Here is a 21,530-nt window from a genome sequence, read left to right on the forward strand (position 1 = left end):
TCTGGAAAAGACCCTGATGCTGGGAAAGACTGAAGGCAAAAGGAGAAGGGGACGGCAGAGGATGAGATGGCTAGATAGCATCACGGATGCAATGAATATGAACTTGAGCACGCTCCGGGAGAGAGCGCAGGACAGGAAGGCCTGGCGTGCTATGGTCCATGGGGTCACGAAGAGTTGGACACGACTGAACGACTGAACAACAACAAAGCTAGAGGACTCAGAACAATAGTGGGGCATTCCCCCCAGCAGGACTTCACTGAGTCCGTATCTCCTCTTGGAAAGACAGTGCAGATGAAAGGTATGCTTGCCTAAAGAATCTCTACAGAACATATCTATGCTGTTTACGAAGAACGTAAGAAGAGCCCTGCTGGATCAGACCCAGGGTCCGTCTAGTCCAGCGTTCTGTTCACACAGCGGCCAGCCAGCTGCCCACAGGAAGCCCACACGCAGGACACAAGTGCAACAGCACCTCCCGCCCACACTCCCCAGGAAGTGGTGTACATAGGCAGACTGCCTCCGATACTGGAGGGCATCAGGTTGGGAACTTTATCGACACGGACACGGAGCGGCTCTCCTGGGTTTTGGACAGGAGTTTTTCCGGCCCCACGTGGAGATGCTGGGGTTGACCCCTAGGGTCTTCTGCATGCAAAACAGGAGCTCTTGCACTGAGCCACAGCGCCTCCCTTAATTCATTGATGATGGATTGTTACCCATTTATGTTGTAGTGATATAACTCGAACTCAAGGGGGGGCGGCAAGAATTTACTTGCCAAGTGGCCCTTGTGGGCTGCCCGGTAAGGTAAGGTGCATGTGGTAACCTCCAATGCAAACTGGCTCCCGAAGTCCAGCAAAAATAAATTGGACATGAAGCAAAATATCCCTAAAGCAAGGGTGAAGAACCTCTTTCAGCCCAAAGGCCAACTGCCATTTCAGAGTTCTCAGGGGCCACAAAACCAAAAATATCCGTATATTTTAACTTCAAGCGCTTCCTACCAGTCACTAAGCCTTAGGAGAGGCATTTCAACCTTTTAGAATGGGGGCGGGGGGAACTGCACAAAAGCAGGGAAACCAGCCCATGATCTGTGGCTGGGAGAAAGGGGCATTCTGGGGAATCCTGGAAGGATGGACAAGATCCTCGGAGGGAGGGTCGGATTTGCCTGAGGTTCTGCACCTTTGCTCTCAGTCTTGGCCCCGATTCAGCAGCTCCCACCCACCTCTTAACGCACAATTCACCAACTGCCCATCTGCATTGTAAAGTGGAACACGTTCAGTCTCGCAAGAAAACAAATCCACACAACTATTTAAAAAGCTTGCTTTGAGTTAAAAACCATTTATTTTCAAATAAATACCTATATTAGTGTGGAAAAAAAATCACAGGATTTGTTTGGCTTTGTTCATTTCCATAGTTTAAATGTAGCATGATTTATTTCATCTCACACACAAGCAGGGTTGTCACCTGGCTGGTCCCTAAACAGCGACTTAATGCCTCTTTTTGGCTCCTGTCCATAAGTTTGTTTCTTTAAAAGCAGCTCAGCTTCAGTGCTCGTCAAGGAAGTTTGTGGTCATTTTATAAGTGCATACATTTAAATGAATATAGGCAAACTGGCAAAGTCCAAATAGATACATTTTAGAGTGGGTTAGTCTCCCTCAAGCAGCCCCCCACCCCAAGTTACATTTCTCAGGGCAATTCCTTAAAAAAATACTCCCTCAAGCCTATACAAATTAACCTCTCCAAATGGGGGCTGGGGAGGGTGAGAAGCAAGTGGCGAAGTTTCTAGCGGGTGACGTGGCGGTAGTTGCAGCGGATAATTCCAGCCTCCGGCATTGGTTAGAGCAGGTTTGCTCGAGTGAGGGTCAGTGTAGATTTTAAAAACAAAAGAATGTCACAGTGAAAAAACAGAGAGAGCAATCTATTAAAAAAAATTAAGGGGCCCCAACAGTCGGGAGGGTGGGCGTGGGTGGCTGTGCAGGGTGGCAAAGTCAGGGGTCTAACCTTTGCTGTTGGGACTATGGAGGGAACAAAATTCTGACAAGGTGGGAACACAGTGTGGAGTGGGGGCAACAAAACTAAGCAAGTCAGTGGGGGAACAACTGCATGTGGACGGATAGAAAGTCAAAGAGAAAAGGACTGATGGTTCCAGACGGGGATGGGCAGAGAGCCTGAAGCTGTGTGAGAAGACCGGAGTGGATGCATATAGAAGGGATGGATCAGCGGAGGGAGGGCATAAAACAATGTTGCCTGGCAAAAGCAGAGATAATGGGAAGGATGAAAACAGAGGGGGTCAACAGATGGTAGGATGGTCTTTGTCGGATGGGTGGACGGATGGATGGACGGATTGCATGCCATAGTTCAGTATTAACTCCCCTCCGTAGTTTTCGCCAACACCTCCGCCTCCACTGATGTGGCTCTGTGGCTCACACAGAGCCCCCCCCATTTTGCCCTCCCAGTTCTGCTGGCATTGCACAATAATTACACAGTACATCATCATCAAGATCTGGCTCAGACAGGTCGCCCTGTTCGTCCTGCCCTGTTCGTTGCAGGCGACCCACGGGCATTGGGGGACCCTCGGGGATCTGGCTGGCGTGAAGGCGAGCCCCTGGCAAGGGAGCCCCGGGGATCCGGCTGGCGGGCTGGAGAGCCGTGGGCATTTGCTGGGCTGGTGCGGCCAGCAGGCTGCCTGCCAGGAGAGGCCCGGCTGAGGCCAGGGGAAGCTCGGGCAGGGGCAGGCGAACCCCGGCCCCGGGCAGGAGAACCGCGAACGGGGGCAGGTGAAGCTGACGGGCCTGCTGGGGGTCCCTGGGTCACGTTGAGCGTCAGCACCCCGTGGACCTGGGACAGCTGTGGGCTGTCCAAGCTGGCAACCAGCTGGCGTTGGCCTGCACGCAGCGGCGTGAAGGTCTGGCGGAGGGTCACGGTCTGGTGCGGGCCGATATCCCTGCGAAAGGAGAACAGAGAGTCAATATTCCCGGGTTGTGCTTTCAGAAAGAATCAGGCCAGAAGGAGGGAGAGCAAGCGGTGGAATTGGAGAGAAAATAACCAGGAGGTTAACATTTCTACCAGAGGTGCTAGAGCAAGTTACATCACACCCCAGAAGCCCTGCGCTCTAACCCCACAGGGGAGCCCTATTCTGGATTCTTGCTAGTGAGAGAGACCTGCATTCTGCACATGTACAGAGGAACTCATTACGCCTCTCCCCATTATTATTTAATGCAACATTTGCAAATGTTTTTATCATTTTATCATGAAGCCTCTGGCATTGTTCCTTTATCCTCCTCCCCTACAGAAATCCAGCAAGCACGCCCCCTTTAATGATGATGTTGATTACATTTATACCCGCCTTTTTTCCTCTTGCAAGGACCTGGAGGTAGCTTACATGGTCTTCTTCCACTACATTTTATCCTTGGGTAGGTTAGGGTGAGGGTCAGCGACTGGCCCAAAGTCACCCAGTGAGCTTCATGGCTGAGTGGGGACTAGAAGCTGGATCTCCAAAGTCCCAGGCCAACACTCTCACCACAACGCCACACTGGCTCTCACGGTGTGCTCTTAAGTGCATTTAAAAAAAAAAAATTCAGGAAGGCCTTTTACCTTTAGGATTTTAACCCGTATATGTTTTTGAGTTCCATTAGCTGCGCTGTTTTTATTATATGTATTGGATTGTCACCGATATTCTTTTTTATTGATTTTATATTTATTTATCAGCAAGCTACCTTCTAAGATGGCTTGTTAAAAGGTACGCTATAAATCCATAAGATTAGATTAAAATAGACATCCGGTTGGTTGGAGCCATGGCGTCTGGCAGTGATGTGCGGAGTTCCGCAGGTTGCTTATCTCAAACAGCTGGGAAAAGGTTGAGAAACCTTTTTATCTTCCCCTGGAATTAAAAGGGAAAGCTTACAGTACCATCTGGAAGAAATCTTGGAAGACCAGCGGCTTCTGTGAAGAAACAGAGGGGCTGGAATCTAAGAATAGATCCACTGAACGCTGTTTGAAACTCCTAACTAATTAGGAGAGACAAGGACAAATGGCTCCAAATAGTATTTCTGAATTTAAACTACCATTTAAACAATAAATTTAAACAATATCTGAGGACTTGTAATTAAATCTGTGTAAGTGTTTGCTTTTTTGTTTCTGCAATTATACTTGCTTGTTGTGATTTGGAAAGTGGAGGATAGCAGTACCAAAGGAAAAAAGGAGAGGCAGGGGAATGCCATCTACCCCTGCAACTGCTCCTTTGGCAAAGGTTTTTAGAAATGCTGGAGATGAAGAGGAGTTGCTTGCTTTGATAAAAACATTGTCTTCTCAGCTAACAGAGCAGACAAAGAAACTTGAAACAATTCAGGACTCAATTACTGCCCTTCAGGGGGCTGTGGATTTAATTAATATCTCTTTTCAAAAGATGGAAGTGAAGGTTAATGATCTTGAAGATCAGGTTGAAATGGCTATGACAGTCTCTCACAATGTTTTGTCTGCTCGAATCTCTAACCGGCCTTCACACACAGAGCGAATCTACATATCCTTGGTATTAAAGACACGGCTACTGATATAGGTTTGGCTGAATTTATGGATAAACTTTTACACGAGCTATTTGCTTTACCATCTGATTTTTTACTTGATATTGAGCATGCATATTGTGTTCCCGGTTCAAAACGTGGCACTAAAGGGACTTTTGGGACTGTTATTCAATTTTCACAAGTCTCCACAAAAAATTATCTTATGCATCTGGCAAGAGAAAGAGGTGAGCTACGGTGGGGACCAGCAAATGACAAGATTATGCTCTTTCATGATTATGCTAAAGAACTCTGACAGAAGAAGGCAATTTACCAAGGCAAGAAGTTTAGCAAAGCAAAGTAACCTGCAATATCACATTAAATATCCGGTTACATTTTGTATCCTTTCTGAAGGCCAGATGAAAAGATTTTTGGATCCTGATGCTGCAGAAGCATTTTTAATTAGCATTAAAACTAAATTAAGGGAACCAACTCTCTCAGACTCTGGAGTTGGAACTTAGCCATTTTTACTGTTCTTTTGAAGTATTTTTTGGGTTTTAGCTGATAAGATTTCTGGGCAATATGCCAAAATAAATGTGTGCATTTTTCCCCCTTTCTTCTCTTTTTTTATGTTGTATTGTAATAAAGTGCATATTGGTGTGTGTATGTGTGTATACACATATAAATATATCTTTAGATATGATATTACTTAAAATATACAAATGATTAGTTCCTGTTTTTATCCTTTTCTTAAACTTCTTTCCCCCTTTTTTATTATTATTATTATTATTATTATTAATACCATTATGGGATTATTATTATTACTATTCCTTGTTGGCTAAACCTTTAATGTTTATTAATACGCATTAATTGAATGTTAATTTATGGCCAATGGAAATGGATTGTTTGCTTCTATTTCTGTGCTGTAAGGCTATTTGGATTGTTCATATTGTAGTTTAATATAATTCTGTTTTTTCTTTCTTTTTCTTTCTTTCTTTCTTTCTCTTTCTTTCTTTCTTTCTTTCCTTCTTTCCTTCTCTTTTTTCTTTCTTTCTCTTCCTTCTGTTGCTATCCCTCCCCTTTTTTTTAGAATGCTGTATTGTTGGAAACTGAAGATACTATTGTTGGTAGTGTTTATTTCATTTATAAAAATAAAAAAATAGATTTTAAAAAAGATTAGATTAAAATAGAAGGTAAGTACATACAACTGGAACCCATGTTCTTTCCCCATTTATTGCTACCGTTGTCTCAAAGCTTAGACTGCACACTCCTTGGATGTACCCAAGGGCCCACCCTCTTTGTAACGCGCCATGCACATAGATGGCATAGTAATAAATAATAATATTTTATTACTACTACTTTAGTACCACTCCTATTTGCATTACTCCTATTCCTTCTACTGCTCCTTTTACAACAGTCTTACTAAGAATGCGCTGGAGCAGAAGAGGAAGAGAGAGATAACCGTCTCCCAAAACTTGAGGGAAGAACTGTGGAGTAGGCATTAGAACACCCAAGTGTGCATGTTTAGGTGTGGTGGGGATATTTAGATGTAAATGCTGCTTGTGAACCACAGCCTGAGGAGGGAGATGGCACTTTTAGGGGATTCCACCCAAAATTCTGTGTGGCCAGTGGGGTTCCAGGGGGGCTTAAGGAAGGGGACAGAGTGGCTGTGACTTTCCAAAGGACCACTCACCCCACGGTCATTGTATTGGGGGTGGACAGCCCCGATCCCTCCATGTGGAAGATGGAGTTGGTCAAGGTCACAGGAAGCGGGTTCTTGAAGACAATCTGGACTTGGGTCTCCTGTCCAACGATCGCTGGGCCCAGCAACTGAAGGGGCGGGGGGGCGGGGGGGTGGGAGAGAGAGAAAACATGAGGTGCAAGAAAACCCAGATAGGTTTGGAAGGGGGTGTCAAAGGGATTACAAAGGCAGTGGAGGCTGGTGGCTCCGATGTCCATGGGGTGGTGAATCCGCTCCGGGTTTCAGTCAGAACTCTAAAGGAGCTCTCCAAGGTGCTATTGTATTGGGGAAATGCAATACATCTCACCATGGGAGAGATGTATTGCATGCTATGCACCTTGGAGAGCTCCTTTAGAGTTCTGACTGAAACCCCAAGAGGATTCACTGCCCCACGGACATTGGAGCCACCAGCCTCCACTGCAAATGCATCCTTGAGCTGTGTCCCCATGGACAAAGATGTAATGGAGGCAGACTGGCCCTGTGTCCCCTTTTACAATGCACAGTCCTCTACTTGAAGGGTCGTCCTGTTCGATTCCAGTTTAAAGATAAACCGTATAAGGGCCGTTGCCCGCTGAACAGGCGGGCGCACAGGTTGTCTGCTCACAGACATCTACGGGATGGCACGGTCTTCCCTAAACTGGTGCCCTTCAGATGTTTTGGAGTATAACATTCCCAGCATTCCTGACTATTGGCCATTCTTGGCAGGGGCTGATGGGAGTTGAAGTCCAGACCATCTGGAGGGCACCAGGTTGGGGAAGACTCCGATGGTGAGATGTATTGCATTTCTATTTAAGGGCGCAATCCCATGCAAGTCTAGACAGAAAAGGGTCCTACGAGTCCCAGCATTCCCCAGGGAATGGCTGGGGAATGCTGGGAGTTGTAGGACTTTCTGTCTGAACATGCACTGGATTGCACCCTCAATTATAATAACCACGTCTAAATTTGCATCTTATAAGTCAGCATATGCAAATTATATGCATATCGCCACCCTCTTTTGGGGGGCAGATGCATTTCCTCTTTTTGGCCATTTATAAACGGCCACCGTCTGCGGAGGACTCCGAGAGGAGTTACTCAAGAGGGGGTGGCCAACATCCAAAACATTTGCACAGACAGAACGGGAACACACTCCCCGCTTCCGCCCACACAATAAGGGGTCACTTCCAGAGACGTCCGTGGGAAGATAACCAAGAGTTTCCCTCTCCTCCGCTTCCGAGATATAGGAAGCTCCCTTCCCTGCAAATTAAACAAAAAAGACGTTCTGGGAAGCGACAGCACGGGACCTGCTCTGGTAGCACCATCCAAAGTGGTCCAAAAGGAGAAGTCCACATACTCTTTATTGGCCCAAGCGCTCGACAGGAGTCAGCGTGGATCCGCTGAAATGACACCACTGGGTGTGAACAGGGGTGTTGAACCCAGAAGACCCGATCCACTGACCGCTTTGCAGTTTAGGCGTCCCGAGGGCCCCCTGCTCCCCTGAAAGACCGCCCCATCTCCTAGGTCCAGCCTCCCCCACCCTGCTCCCCACCAGGCGTTTTAGACTGCAACCCCCATCAACTCCAGCCGGCCCGGCCCATGATAGGCGTTGTGGTTCGACACGCCCAGTGGGCGCCGGCCTGGGCCCAGCCCTGAGACCCCGGCGTGCGTGTTGTACCGTGAGGGTGAGGTCCGGTGTGCGCAGACGGAAGGTATGCTCCTTTGCAATGACCTGCCCGCTCTCGGCTACTTTCCCAGAGACGCTGAGCTTCATGGCTCCCTGGTCCACCAGGTGGGGCTTGTACTCCGGATAGGAGATCACCATGGGGACGGCCTGGGCTGGAGGGAGGGAGGAAGGGAAGTTCGGGGTTAACACAGATCGGGACGACTCAGTCCAACCGTCATGACCTGCGGCATGGCGCCCTGGGTCTCTTTGAGCAGGGCCACGGCCAGTCCCATGCACTTCAGAGGAGATGGCGGAGTACACGGCTCCCCAACCTCTGTGTTATCCTCATAACAACCCTGTGAGGTAGGCTAGCCTCAGAGAGTGTTCCTCCAAGCAACTTTAATTTCACGGGGTTGGCTGACTCTCCCTTCAGGGCAGAGCCAGAACCTTCTCTATAAGGCCTCCATCGCAGGGCGAGCAGCCTTTGTGTCTCAGAGATCTAAGCTGAGAGGCCTTCTCCACTTGAAGGCCAGTAAAATCAGAGACACCCACGAGACTCTGGGATGCTTCACACAAAATGGATTTGCACACACAGAATGTGGTTTCCCTCAGGAGCTGCACAAACCCCGCATGCAGCCTGGGTGTTTCAACACAAGGTTTTTATCCCACACCTTTACCAAGGCTTCTGCTTCCAGATCCTTTGCAGGATTAAGATTATCTCCTTTACACATGCTTTTTTCCCAGGGGGTTCCCTTCTCTGCCTTTCTAAATGTTTCATTGCACAACCACTAGATGGCGAGTGATATAGCAGAATTGCACAATGACACGAGACTCTCATTCTGCCATTGCTACATAATACCAGACTTCTCTTGTTAGGAAAAAACTCGCGATAACGGTCGCAAAGCACGGGAGAGGCCCTGAAGGGTGCCAAAGTCATGTAAAGGACCAGCAAACTACTGTGAGTGAGCAATCACGAGCACACAATAAAAGCTTCATGCAAAACGGCTGTCTGTCACAGGACCATTAATGCATCTGTGTCTGTTCTGCTGCAAAGCCATGATCAGCAGCAGTTTTCTGCCCCATGCAGGCACGTCAAAGGTGTTAACGCAGTCATTCCCCAACCTTTTGGGGCTGGTGATCACATTTGGAATTTTGAAAGAGTGCTGTGTGCACTCTCAGAAAATGACTGCCACAGGAGGGGCTTGCCCATTCATGAAATGGCTGCCATGGTGGGCATGGCTCATCACAAAATATTCATTTCCCAGAAGGCAAACTGGTGAAACATAACTTATCCGAGAACTGGAATATAAGGCAGAGGTCTGAGCTTCAAAACAGAAAACCACTCTTTTGAACCCAAATAAAGAAAGTGCTGGAGGGAAGCCCCTCGCTTTGTAGCATGCCAGCATCTCGGTTAAAACAAAAATTAAAAGATCTCAATAATATAAAAATCAGGAGGGGCCGGGACCCTGGCAGGGGCCAAGAGAGGTGCTGGAAACCCCCAGGGTTAACATGTCATGGGGTTCATGCAGTCAAGACATGCCACCGTGGATCTCAAGACAGCCCTACCTCCGCCTGCCGGAACCTGGACTTGCCGCTGCTCCTTCTTGAAGTTGCTCCCGGTTACGCCCGTGTAGTACATGACGGCCACAAAGAGGTTGAGGGAGACGCTGCGGGGCATGGAGCTCCGGTTCTTCAGGTTGACCCGCAAGGAGATGTCTTGGCCCGTGTAGGCCTCTTGAGTGTCCACCGTCACCGAGATGTCCTCTCCCCACTCCTTGTTGGTGTAGATGTGGGCCTTGGTGCCATGCTTGGCAGCCGTTTCTACCGCTTTGCGCTCGGCCTCGCTGCCTGGGGGAAGACCAGAGGCAAAGCCAGAGGGTTAAAGAAGGAACGGGCTCACCGAGTGCTCCAGCACAGGCCCAGAACTTCTCTGTGGTCCACGTGGAAGAAAAGGGGAAAGGCCTTAGGGACCTCTTCCTCTTGGATTCCTCCCAGGCCTGAGGTTTACAGGGCTGGCCCTACTGGGAGGAAGAGTGAGGCGGCCACCTCAGGCAGCTGGGTTTGGGTCTCTGAAAAGGCAGCCAATGGCTAATTATTTAATTGATTATTATTGCCTTTTTACTGCCAAAGCGTAGGAGAGGTGGCTGTGGGATTTTCTGCCTCAGGTGCCAAAATAACTTGGTGGGACCTGGGTACAAACCACAGCAGAAGAAACAGATTTGCTCCTTCGCCTCAGGAAACAAAACGTCTTGGGCTGGCCCTTGGGTTCGGCTTTATCGGATAACCGATTCTGTTATTTTTCCAGAAATAGGCCTTCAGAACTTTGCAAGAAGTTTAAAAAATGTGTGAAAAAACAAACAATTTGCTAAAAGCACCCACAATTGATTAAAAAAAAAAAATTCTGTCTTTAAGCAGTCGCATTTTTAAAAAACACACACAAAATATAATTTTAAAACTGGACATGGTGCTTTTGAATTCTTCTACTGTGTTTAAAAGAAAAACAACATTTTCCTCCGCGGAGCACATATGGTGTGAGATTTTGCTTTTAATTACTATCATGAGGCCTTATGAGCTAAATCAGTCTTCCCCAACCAGGCACCTTCCAGATATGTTGGACTACAACTTCCATAACCCCCAGCCAGCTATGCTGTGCTGGCTGGGGGGTTATGGGACTTGTAGTCCAACACATCTAGAAAGCATCAGGTTGTGGAAAGCTGTGCTGAATCATTTACCAACATTACCCAAAATCCAGAAATCAAATGAAGTAGAACTGAAGCGGTATCAGAAGGCTGGAACAATAACAGAGTTGAACTGAGGGAATCCAATCCTCCCTTAAAAAAAAATGGAGCCCAAGAGACAAGGGTCCGGATTCAAAAAATGGAGCCCAAGAGACAAGGGTCCGGATTCAAAAAATGGAGCCCAAGAGACAAGGGTCCGGATTCAAAAAATGGAGCCCAAGAGACAAGGGTCTGGATTCAAAAAATGGAGCCCAAGAGACAAGGGTCTGGATTCAAAAAATGGAGCCCAAGAGACAAGGGTCCAGATTCTGCAGCCCACTCCCCAAGCATCCTGTGTAATCCACCCAGCCCCTCCTCCACCGACCACTGTACCTTCAGGATGTTTGTAAATTTCAGTGACGTCGTGGCGCTTGTTGGAGCCCACCGCCTTGGTGCTGATGAGGTGGCCGATGGCTTTCTCCTCCACATACACAATCTTGAAAGTCCCGTCGGACTGGCGCTGCCAGTACACCTTGTCGCTGTTCACCTGCGGAGAGAACCCATCAGCCTTGCTGCCCGTGACAGACTGTCATGGGATACTGCTCGGGAGGGCAATGGCTCCGTTGGGCTTTGGATGGTTGGAAGAGTCCATCTGTTGGTAAAAATGGAAGGCCACCTTTGGGCACAATTCATTATGGGAGCACAGTGGCAGCACTCTGTCCCTTGGCATCTCTATCACGCCTCTTCATCTCTGCTCACCACCTATTGTTTAGGGGCTTCCTGGCTTTTCCTCATTTTCTTCTCCATTTCTAAAGTCTGGAATGCTTCATCTCCTCAGGCTCAGTTGCTGGCAGTAGGAGCTTGAAGCTACAAGATGCGGGCATTTTGGGGGTCGGGGGCCCAGCTCCTTTGCCTTCAGCCCCACCCACCACTGGAATGGGGTCCCCAAGAACTTCTCCAAAACTGGATTCAGCCGTCGGGCTGAAAGAGGTTCAACACACCTGCCTTATATACCGTGCATTGGACGCTTGAGCGGGAAATCAGCTCAATTTGAGACCGGAAGTGGCAGCACGGGCTGCAACAGGGTGCGACCCTAGGCGTTTTCTATCTCGATGGCTGGAACAACCTCGGCTATCCCAGGGAGCTGTCCCAAGTCCTGAAAATTCCAAGCACAGGCAGCCAGCATGGTGTAGTGGCTGGAGTGTGACTGGGAGCCGAGAGATCCGGGTTCTAGTCCCCACTCGGCCATGAAAGCTCACTGGGTGACTTTGGGCCAGTCACGGACTCTCAGCCCAACCTGTCTCACAGGGCTGTTGTCATGAGGATAAAATGGAGAGGAGGAGGATTATGTATGCTGCCTTGGATTCCTTAAGGAGGAAAAAGGGTAGGGTATAAATGTAATAAATAAATAAATAAAATAAGAACAAATAAACCTAAGCAGTAGTGGAAAGGGCTCTATTCTGGTAACATTAACATGCGCAACACCATTTGGAAGTAAATACCTCAGCAAAGCAGAAGGAGGCATCGTATTTCATGTAGACCAGCCCGTTCTTGATGGCCTCTACGGAGCAGGGCCCACAGCAGAAGATGCCTGTTGGGGAAAGCAGGGAAGGGCTGAGATGGAAAGGACGAGGAAAAGGGAACCCTGCGTCACACTCCAATACACCAGCCTTCCCCAACCTGGTGCCTTCCAGATGGGTTTGAGTACAACTCCCATTGTCCCCAGACAGCATAGCCAATAGCTGGGAATGATGGGAGTTGCAATCCAACATTTCTGGAGGGCATCAGGGTGGGGAAGATTGCCATACACCATTTGGGGAATGGAGAATGGCATCCTGCATTAATCCATGGGACTCCTTGCAGCATGATATCAACCAGCAGTGTGGCACACCCCAGGGCAGCAGCCTGGACACAGCGTGCAGCTTTTGGTGGGACAAAAAGGGATTCTTAGCATCACTTTTGGGACAGCCTTCAGGCAGGGGTGGAAAACCTCTAACCTTCCAGATGCTGAACCACAACTCCCATCATCTGTGACCATAGGCCACAGTAGCTGGGGCCAATGGGAGTTGGAGTCCAACAACATCTGGAGGGCCTGGGGTTCCTCACCCCTGCCTTAAGGTGAGCATTACGGTGGGCAGTTATGTGGCTGGCAGGGGAGGTGTTGGCGGTATGCACCTCAACCGCAGGTAGCCGGCTGGGAAAAACTGTGCTTTTCACATATTTACTCTCTGAGGAGGTACTGCATTTAAACATTTCCTCACCAGCTTCCTTCTGATCTTTTTCCCATTCCAAAGAGGCTGAAGTGCCTCTCCTTGGTTACCGGCAGGAAGAGCTTCTAGCTAAAATAAGCTGGTGTTTCGAGGCCCACCCCTTCGGCCTTCAAGCCCTGCCCCTTTTGCATTTGGCCACTCCCACAACCGGAAGACAGCCCCCGAGAGGTTCCCAGAACTGGATTTGGCTCTGGGGCTGAAAGAGGTTCAACACCCTTGCTGCAGCTACCCCTGACTTACCACTGCTGGACTCTTGTGGGGTAGCATCCACCACCTGCCACCCATCAAACCCCGACGGCAGATCGGGCCGCTTCATCCAGCAGTCATTCCAGACATGGAAATTCCTGCATTGGGACGGGGAAGGAAGGACGCTTGGTTTGAGGGCAGCAATCCCAACCCCAGTTGTCCCACCTGGGACTCCCTGCTAGGAGGAGGAGGCATATTCCCTCACCAGACGGAGTCCGCGTTGAGGTTCTCCAGCGGCTTCATGTTCTCATCAAAGTAGATGTCCATAGTGAGGCTGACGTCTGTGTCGTGCGCCGAGTTGTAGTTGGTGACCGTCCGCGTGGCGATGCCCAGGCACCGCAGCACTGGGGAGGGGAGAAGGCAGGTGCGGGAGAGGCTCAGCAGAGAGACAACCCCTCATCGTCAGTACTGCACCCCACCACCCCAAACATCTGCAGTTCCTCCCAGTCTTGTGTGACGTGCAAGCTTGAGAAATATACGTTGGGCTTGCGCATCCGAGCCAAGAGCGGAGCTGCATGCTTGGCAGGTCGCTAGACTAGCCAATGAGCCAATGTGCCAACGCCGGAGAGAGGAGCTGGGAGCCAAGTAACACCTGTGGTTTTCTAGGAAGTGTTCCCCCAGCAGCTCACAATGGCCTGGTTCGCATATAACGAGAAGCCACCGTGGGCAAAATTTCCAGTGGGGTTTTTCGTTGTGGCAGCGGCCGCCATTTTGAATATCTGGGGCACGGCAGGGCACTTGTAGCTTCTCATTACGTGCGAACCCGGAGAGGGTGGGTTGTTGGGGTGCTTGAAAAGCCATCCATAACCCTAAAACAGCCTATGGGGTCTGGGTGGCCTGTGAACTATCCTAACAACCCACCCTCGCCGGAATCACACATTACAAGAAACTGTGGAGGTTGGGACTTGGGTCAGCAACCTGGCACCCATGGGTGCTGCAACCCACTGGGGCTAATATGCCACGTTGGGCTGCGGTGATCATGCGAACCAGGTCAGCGCATGTGAGTAGGTGGAATAGGATCTCTTCCCTCTATCTCTGATACATTTGAGCCCTTCCTTCCTATCTTACTAATCAATCTCTCTCTCTCTCTCTCTCTCTCAAATGCATATACTGCCAAACCAGCAAGTGCCCTTGGGGTCGTTTGGAATAATAAACAAACAAAAAACAATAAAATAACAATAAAAATGAAATAATACAATAGTAACAGTATCAAAACGTTAAAAATATTAAAGAGCCAGCAGTAAAGTTCACAGATTAAAGATTAAATGCTTGGTGGAAGACGAAGGGCTTAACCTGGCATTCAAATGTATATACTGAAGAAGGGCATTCTACAGACAGGGGGACCACCACAGAGAAGGCTCTTTCCCAGGTAGCCACCCTTTGCAACATTGTGGGCAGCAGCACCCAGAGAAAAGGCTCCGAAGGTGATCTTAGCACTCGGGCAGGAGCATTTCGGAGAAGGCACACCCTTCAGGTAGACCAATCCTAAGCAGTTTCTTCCTCCCGTCCCTTCCCTCCCCATGGCCCACTCCATTTTTCCTCCCCCCAAATGGCAGCTACCTGTGGTCACGACTCCAGCAAACACCCAGCACTGCCCGTAGAGGACAGGATAGCCTGACTTGTGATAATTCAGGAGGATCTCTCGGCTGCCCACCCATGCCGAAGGGTTGGTGCCACGGGAATAGTCGCCTGTCCAGTTCCCTACAAGCACCCCGTTGTCATCCAGAGAGTTCACCTGAGGGCGAGAAGGAATCAACACCATTAGCAATTGCCATCCTGGCCCAAGGTGGATACCGCTGAAAATGCCCATGATGATGAAAGCTTTTATTTCACCAGGAAGTGTTGTTAGCAGAGAAGACTATCAGGGAACACATAAAAGAGGACTATCAGGGACAAATACCCTCTTACTCAATACGGGAAGGAGGCTGCTGAATCAATAGGTGGCAGGCTGAAAGCAAACCATGCCAAGACAGGTTACCTCTTACTACATAGCTTAATGCCCTTTTGATCTGTGGAACTCCCTGCCACAGAAGTGTTGTAAATGGGCAAGAGCCTAGCTGGCTGAGCCAGTCCTACAAGGACAAGTCCTTCTTACAGTTCCACATCCATCAGATCACATTGGCAAATTCATACCTTTCCGTAGCAAGTGAGGGATTTAAGGCTGCCATCCTAGGCATATTTTCTTGGGGATAAGCCCCACTGAACTCAGTTGAACCTATTTCTGGACAAGCATAGTGGATGAGGAAGCTACTTGGCTTATCTATGCTGTTCCTAATTCTTGATCGGATCAGATTCATAGCAAGGTACCTACTTGTGCAAAAGGAAAGTGTGGGTAAAGTCAGGACTTGATCTGAGGCAGGGACCCACCCAAGCAATAGATTTGAAAATGTGTCTCTGAGCATGTGTCGAGTGCTCTCTCAGTTAGGGCATTAGGCAGAACGAGGCAGCTTCTAGGCAGTCCTGAGTCCAGGGACGTCAGGTTCAGAATGAACTGGAGGCCAAAGCATGTTAAAGGGCAGCAAGCGTGTGTTTACCTCTAATCAGGGGTGGGCCATTTGTGGCCCTCCAGATGTTGCTGGACTGCAACTCCCATCAGCCCTAGCTAGCATGGCCAATGGTGAGAGCTGATGGGACTTGCAGTCCAACAATGTCTGGAGGGGCACAAGTTGCCCACGCCACATTCTGATTTACAAAAGGAATGCACCTTTTGTAAATCAGAAAGAGAAGAGACAGAAAAGCATCAAAAGAAAAGAAAAACTAGACTACACTGAATGAAAAGAAAGCCCCTCAGAGAATGAATAAGAGGCAAGACAGAATGAATTAAAAGGCAAAGAGAATGACTGGAAACAGATGGCTGGTTTGGTGATCAAGGCAGAAGACCCTAACCACTACACATGTACCTTTCGTTGCTAACAGTATAAACTAAATTGAGTAATTCACCTTTTCTTCCCTCTCATGCTGCCCCAGGATCTGCCATCTGAGGTCCAGAATGACTTGGATGGCAACGTCAGTGCAGTGTCACACCTGAACTGGGAGTGACTTGGGTTCAAATCCTTCCTCAGCTCACTGAATGGCCTTAAGCGAGCCTGACGCTATCTCTCAGCTTAGAACTACCTCACAGGGTTGTTGGGAGGATAAGGGCAGGATACGAGTAGAAGATGAAAGAGAAGTAAGAGGATGCATTGCTTTAAAAGCAGAAAGGTATGCAGAACAAGACGAGAATGGGGCCAGGGTGCCACCCGTTCTATGGCTCACCATGGCAGAGACAACACGGGAGACCATGATTGGATCTCCACGACTCGCATGAGGCATCCCGCGCCGGTCCAGCATGTAGAGACAGGCATCCAGCACACCTTGGTCAAACTGTGAGGAGACGAGAAAGTTGGTTACTGGAGCGAGGAGAGAGGTCAGATCACACGCATGCGCACACCTGCACAGTTCCTCCCCAAAATCCACAGCTTCCCTACCTGGGCATAATTCCACGTTCGCTCCCCTATCTGGCTTTCAGTCCCATAGTAGATCCTCCCAGACTCATTCAGCACATATTCCACTAGGCACTCGGTTTGCGGCATGTAAACGGGATCCTCTGAGCATGAAAGAGCAAAAGGGGAGTTTAGGGTGAGTGTTGACAATTCTGAAGCGCCAAAATTAAAAAAGCATTTTAAGGAAGGATCAGAGATGGGGCCAAATTCACCAGCTAATCAGCAACTGGGTATCCTGCCCAGCTTTTTAAAAGTGGGGATTTTTTAAAGCTGTGCTATTTTATTTTACTGTTATTGAGTTGTAGTTTTCTTGATAAAATCACATGACATTAATAATTCCTTTTTATGGCTTTGTAACCCACCCAGTGAGGTGCTTTGTGAAAAGATAGGGTTAAAAGAACTATAAATATAAGACAGATATAAGACAGGCGCTCTGTACTTTTAACCTTATAAAACCTAAAAAATGTATAAAAATAAGACTTAAAAAAGGAGATTAAGATGCTCTGTATTTTTAATAGAAGGATAACAAGCAGAAATTCAACAGATTAACCTTCCTAACATGTATTCATCTACAGACTCAATTGTATTTTTATCTCATCTTCCGTCAAGGAACTCAGGGCAACTTCCATGGTGTCCTCGTCACCCATTTTATCCTCACAACAACCCTGTGAGGTGGATTAGTACAAGCACACATGACTGGTCCAGAATGACCCCGTGAGTTTCCAAGGCTGAGAGGTGACCTGAACCCAGATCTCCCCTGGCCTATGTCCGACACCCCTAACTACCATGCCACACCGGCTTGATGCATTTCCATGCCAGAAAAAGCTTCGCCTGTTGAATTTCTGTCAGTCAAGCCAGTTTTAAGACAGGGGAGCCCTCCCTGCCTGCACAGAAATAGGCAGCCTTTGACAAGGGGATTGCAAATAAAGTAACGGGAGGGGGAAGGGAGTCCTAAAACAAGTCACAGTCTCACACTCTGTCACCCAAGCTCACATTACGCCCAAACTCTCTGCCAAGGAAACCCAGGTCCTTGCTCAGCCATTAAGCCCACTGGTCTAGATCGAGGTGGGCCCAAGGTAGATCTCCAGGTGTTTTGAACTTCAACTCCCAGAAGCCCCTGCCAGTGTGGCCAAAGGTCAGGAATGCTGGGAGTTGAAGTCCAAAACATCTGGAGATCTACTTTCTGTCTACCCCTGGCCTAGATTGTGTCCGCAGGGCAGGCATAGAGTACGTTTTCTCTTTCTCTCCCATCCCTCATCCAGAGCACTCCCTAAACAGTCTGCTTGTTCGCCTTTCTGAACTCGCTTCTGCGTGCCGAGCCAAGAGACTTATTTTCTTTGGTGCTCTATTCCACATATTCCATGTGAGATAAAAGGTTTCCTTTCCCACCCAAGCATTTCCTCTCCTCTTTCCTACCCCTGCTGGAGGTCAGGAAGGGAAACAGGGGCGTGGGGCAACGGTATAAGATCCCCTAGGGGGGGCCAGTCTTGGCTGGTTGCGCCACATGTCCTCACCTCCTGCTACAGAGCTGGGAAAACACGACCCTCCCATCCAAAGAAGGCAGCTCTGGCATTCCCTGCCGAAAGGCTGGCAAGCTTGGTGCCCAGGGAGCTCACAGCCAACACCGCCAACCACTAGGGAGTGCCACCAAATCTGAAGCAAACCGAGTTAACCTCCAGTTCTGATAAGGGAAGGCCTCTTTGGCATTCGGTCTTATCTAGTCTCTGTCTTATGAGAGTTTTGTGGGATCCAAAACAGAACCAGGGATGGGGGGGGGGAATCATGCTCTCTGGCTGTTTCCCCCCACATTTTCTGCACCCACTGCCACTTTGAAAGCATTTAGGGCACAATCCAGCCAGAGTTGAGCACTTCTAAGTCCTGTTGGTTTCAAGTGCATGCTTACATCTTTTCCTTTGAAACCAACGGGCCTTGAATTGTGCCTGACTATTGTTGAAAACAAATAAAACAAATAAACCTGCATGCATATTAATCCAAATCCAATCATTTTGATAACAGTTCTCCGTCTTTCTTCTTAGAAGTATGCCCGCACCTTACAAAAAGAGGCATTCCCACCCTGCGCAAGGGAAAACAGGGATGCCTCTTCTAACACAGCACCCATCTTCTGAAGGCTAACGACTTGCATTAAAAATAAAATTTAAACATTAAACCTGCTGCTTTTTAGTTGAGCAATCCCTAATTTTTTTTTTTAATGGGTTAGATTATCGACTAAAATTTCAGCCCCCAAATCCATGTTCAGGCTGCCCTCCGTGGCATTGCTGTACTCACCAGAGCACCAGGGGTTGAAGAGGATGTAAATCTCGTAGCGGGGGTCAAAGGGGGCCTGATACTCGCCCGCCTTGCTTCGTGTCTTGACGCTGAACTGGTACTTCCCAATCACGGCTTTGGGGGAGGTGTAGACCCGGAGGGTCATGCTGTTTGTGCCCGTGTTGGTCACGTCCGCCGACCAGCCCACGCCAGGCAGGGAGCTGCCCACAGGAACCAGAATGTGTGTGCCCTTGGAGACTTGCGGCGAGGGGCCTGCCGGAGAGAGGAGACGCTAGGGGAGTGATAGAGGCAAGAGCAAACAGTTCTGCTGAGCAAACCTTCCCCATCTCCCTCTACAAAACACTTACACACAACCTATAAGGTGCTGGCTTCCCTAGAGACTAAATTCTGGGTCCAAGGCAGAAACCACAAACAAGTCGGCCTGACAAAGTGTTGAACCTTTCTTAGCAATCTCTTGAGCCCTGCTTGGCTACCTGCTTGGCTTTCCAATTGGTTGGGAGCCCCATATAAGCCCTTCTGGATCAGACCAATCCATCCATTTTTTCCAGCAATGGCGGCCCCTGTGTCGGTAAGCCAGAACATCCCACCACAATTGCCTGGAGCAATTCCTCCTGGCCCCGTCTCCTCTCCTTACCCACTCATAAGAATGTAAGAAGAGCCATGATGAGTCAGATCAAAGGCCTGTCTAGTCCAGGGTTTAGTTCACCCGGTAGCCAAGAAGATGCCTGTGGGAAGCCCACAAGCAGGACATCAGTGCAATAGCACCCTCCCACTCATGTTCCCCAGCAACTGGTGCACACAGGCATATTGCTTCTAAATCTGGAGATAATATGTAGCCGTCATGACTAGCAGCCACTGATAGAGTATCCTTGGTGAACTTGCCTAATCCCCTTTGAAAGCCATCCAGGTTCTACATCCTGTGGAAGTGAATTCCATAGTTTGACTCTGCGCTGTGTGAAGAAGCCCTGCCTTTTATCTGTCCAGAATCTCCCACCATTCAGTTTCATGGGATGACCCTGTTGGGTTCTAGTAGTATGAGAGAGGGAGGAAAATGTCTCCCTGACCACTTTCTCCACACCATGCATCATTTTGTAGACCTCTATCCTGCCTCCCCTCACTTACCCTTTTCCCAAGCTAAACACCCACAGCCCTTGTAACCTTCCCTCATAGGGGAGATGCTCCAGCCCCTGGATCATTTCAGTCGCCCTTTTCTGCACCTTTTCCAGCTCTGCAATATCCTTTTTGAGATGCGGCCACCACAACTGTACATAGTGTTCTGACTGTGGTCGCACAACAGATTTGTGGAAGGGCAGTAGGATGTCAGCAGCTTTGTCTTCGGTTCCTTCTCTAATGATGCCCGACATGGAACTGGCCTTTCCCCACAGCAGTCGCACCCAAGGCCGACATTTTCTTTTGCCCTACTCCTGAGCTGCCTTCTCCGATTTCAACCTCAGGTGCCACTTGTCTGACCTACAGAATGTGCCTCACCCTGGCTTTGGCATGCGCCCCACTGAACTGGGTAGGGTACCACCCCACAGACCACAGATGCAGACACGGCTGCCGGTCAGCTTGGCTCTCAACACCTCAGTCCTCAATTTCGCAATCCTTCCTATGTCCCTGTTCCATTCACGCACCTCCCTTTCTTCCTTCTCCTTCATTTCCATCCATTGCTTGCTCTGCTAATGACAACACACGCCCAGCCATTGCCCATATCTACAGCTCTACCATTTTATAGGTCCACACACCAGGGTTGTTGTTCTTCCTTGAGCTTACTGCAACCAACGTGCTTCAAGCTCCTCTAACGCTGTTCCCTTGTGCAGCGGGCCACCAAACCACTTAGGCCTTGCATTTCCAAAACGGACAGATAGCCAAAGGGTCAGCCCTGGTTAGTACTGGGATGGGAAACCACCCGGGAAGCAGGCTTCCTGCACTGAGCAGGGGGTTGGACTCGATGGTCTTGTAGACCCATCCAACCCTATGATTCTATGAAAGCACACCGAGGGAAGAAAACATAAGATAATTTCATTCTACATTAGCTGCATTTGATTAGTCATCCATGAGATTGCTATAGACTTTTCACGTACAGTCTTTCAACCCTTATTTTATTGTCTTTAACAACAACCCGGTGGGGTAGGCCACTACTGTTTCTCTCATACAGATAGCAAAAAATATAGGTGGGTACCAAGAGCTCAATGCATACTGGGACTGAACGGGGTTTGGATCCAGAATCTGGTTTAGGTACCCCAGCTCGGTCCCACTGTTCTACATGAGTAAAGTACAGTGCTTCTGAGCATACACAGACCATTATTCCCGTACCACTGAGTAACCACAGCTCCAGCCAGCCTTTAGGATTAAGAAACAGGATTTCCAGGTCATAGGGTTGCCACTTCCTCCCCCCTCCCCGCACCCCATGGGGAGGGCAGCTGAGCCGTGACTAACAGTTTCAGGCAGAAATTCAGCAGGTGCAGCTTCCTCTGGCATGGAAAAATAGGAGCAGGAGCCCTGCTTTTGAGTGGGGAGGAAAGGTGGGAATTTTAAAAAGCCAAGCTGTTTGCCTATTTGCTGAAATTTCTTTCACCTGGGAGGCACTCTGCTTGTGCTCAGAGGCATCCTCATAATGTTTTAGATGCTGAACATCCAGGGCAGCCTTCTCCAACATGGT

General features: G+C 48.9%; 1 protein-coding gene across 1 annotated transcript in view; it reads right to left on the reverse strand.

The window, feature by feature from the left end:
* Positions 1-1,302: 1,302 nt before the first annotated feature.
* Positions 1,303-21,530, reverse strand: part of TGM1 (transglutaminase 1) — a 44,295-nt gene continuing 24,067 nt past the window's right edge. The window contains exons 4-15 of the mRNA XM_084806593.1: positions 18,869-19,120; positions 16,568-16,686; positions 16,356-16,463; positions 14,661-14,835; positions 13,306-13,444; positions 13,095-13,198; positions 12,087-12,175; positions 10,978-11,131; positions 9,434-9,715; positions 7,880-8,040; positions 6,181-6,317; positions 1,303-2,935 (exon numbers count right to left, since the gene is read on the reverse strand). Coding sequence (XP_084662719.1) covers positions 2,500-2,935; positions 6,181-6,317; positions 7,880-8,040; positions 9,434-9,715; positions 10,978-11,131; positions 12,087-12,175; positions 13,095-13,198; positions 13,306-13,444; positions 14,661-14,835; positions 16,356-16,463; positions 16,568-16,686; positions 18,869-19,120 — 2,156 coding nt within the window. The 3' untranslated portion in view covers positions 1,303-2,499. The remainder of the gene's footprint in view (positions 2,936-6,180; positions 6,318-7,879; positions 8,041-9,433; positions 9,716-10,977; positions 11,132-12,086; positions 12,176-13,094; positions 13,199-13,305; positions 13,445-14,660; positions 14,836-16,355; positions 16,464-16,567; positions 16,687-18,868; positions 19,121-21,530) is intronic.

Source organism: Heloderma suspectum, chromosome 6 (assembly GCF_057233095.1).
Source record: "Heloderma suspectum isolate Gila_16-S chromosome 6, 16-S_ref, whole genome shotgun sequence".
Lineage (NCBI taxonomy): Eukaryota > Metazoa > Chordata > Lepidosauria > Squamata > Helodermatidae > Heloderma > Heloderma suspectum.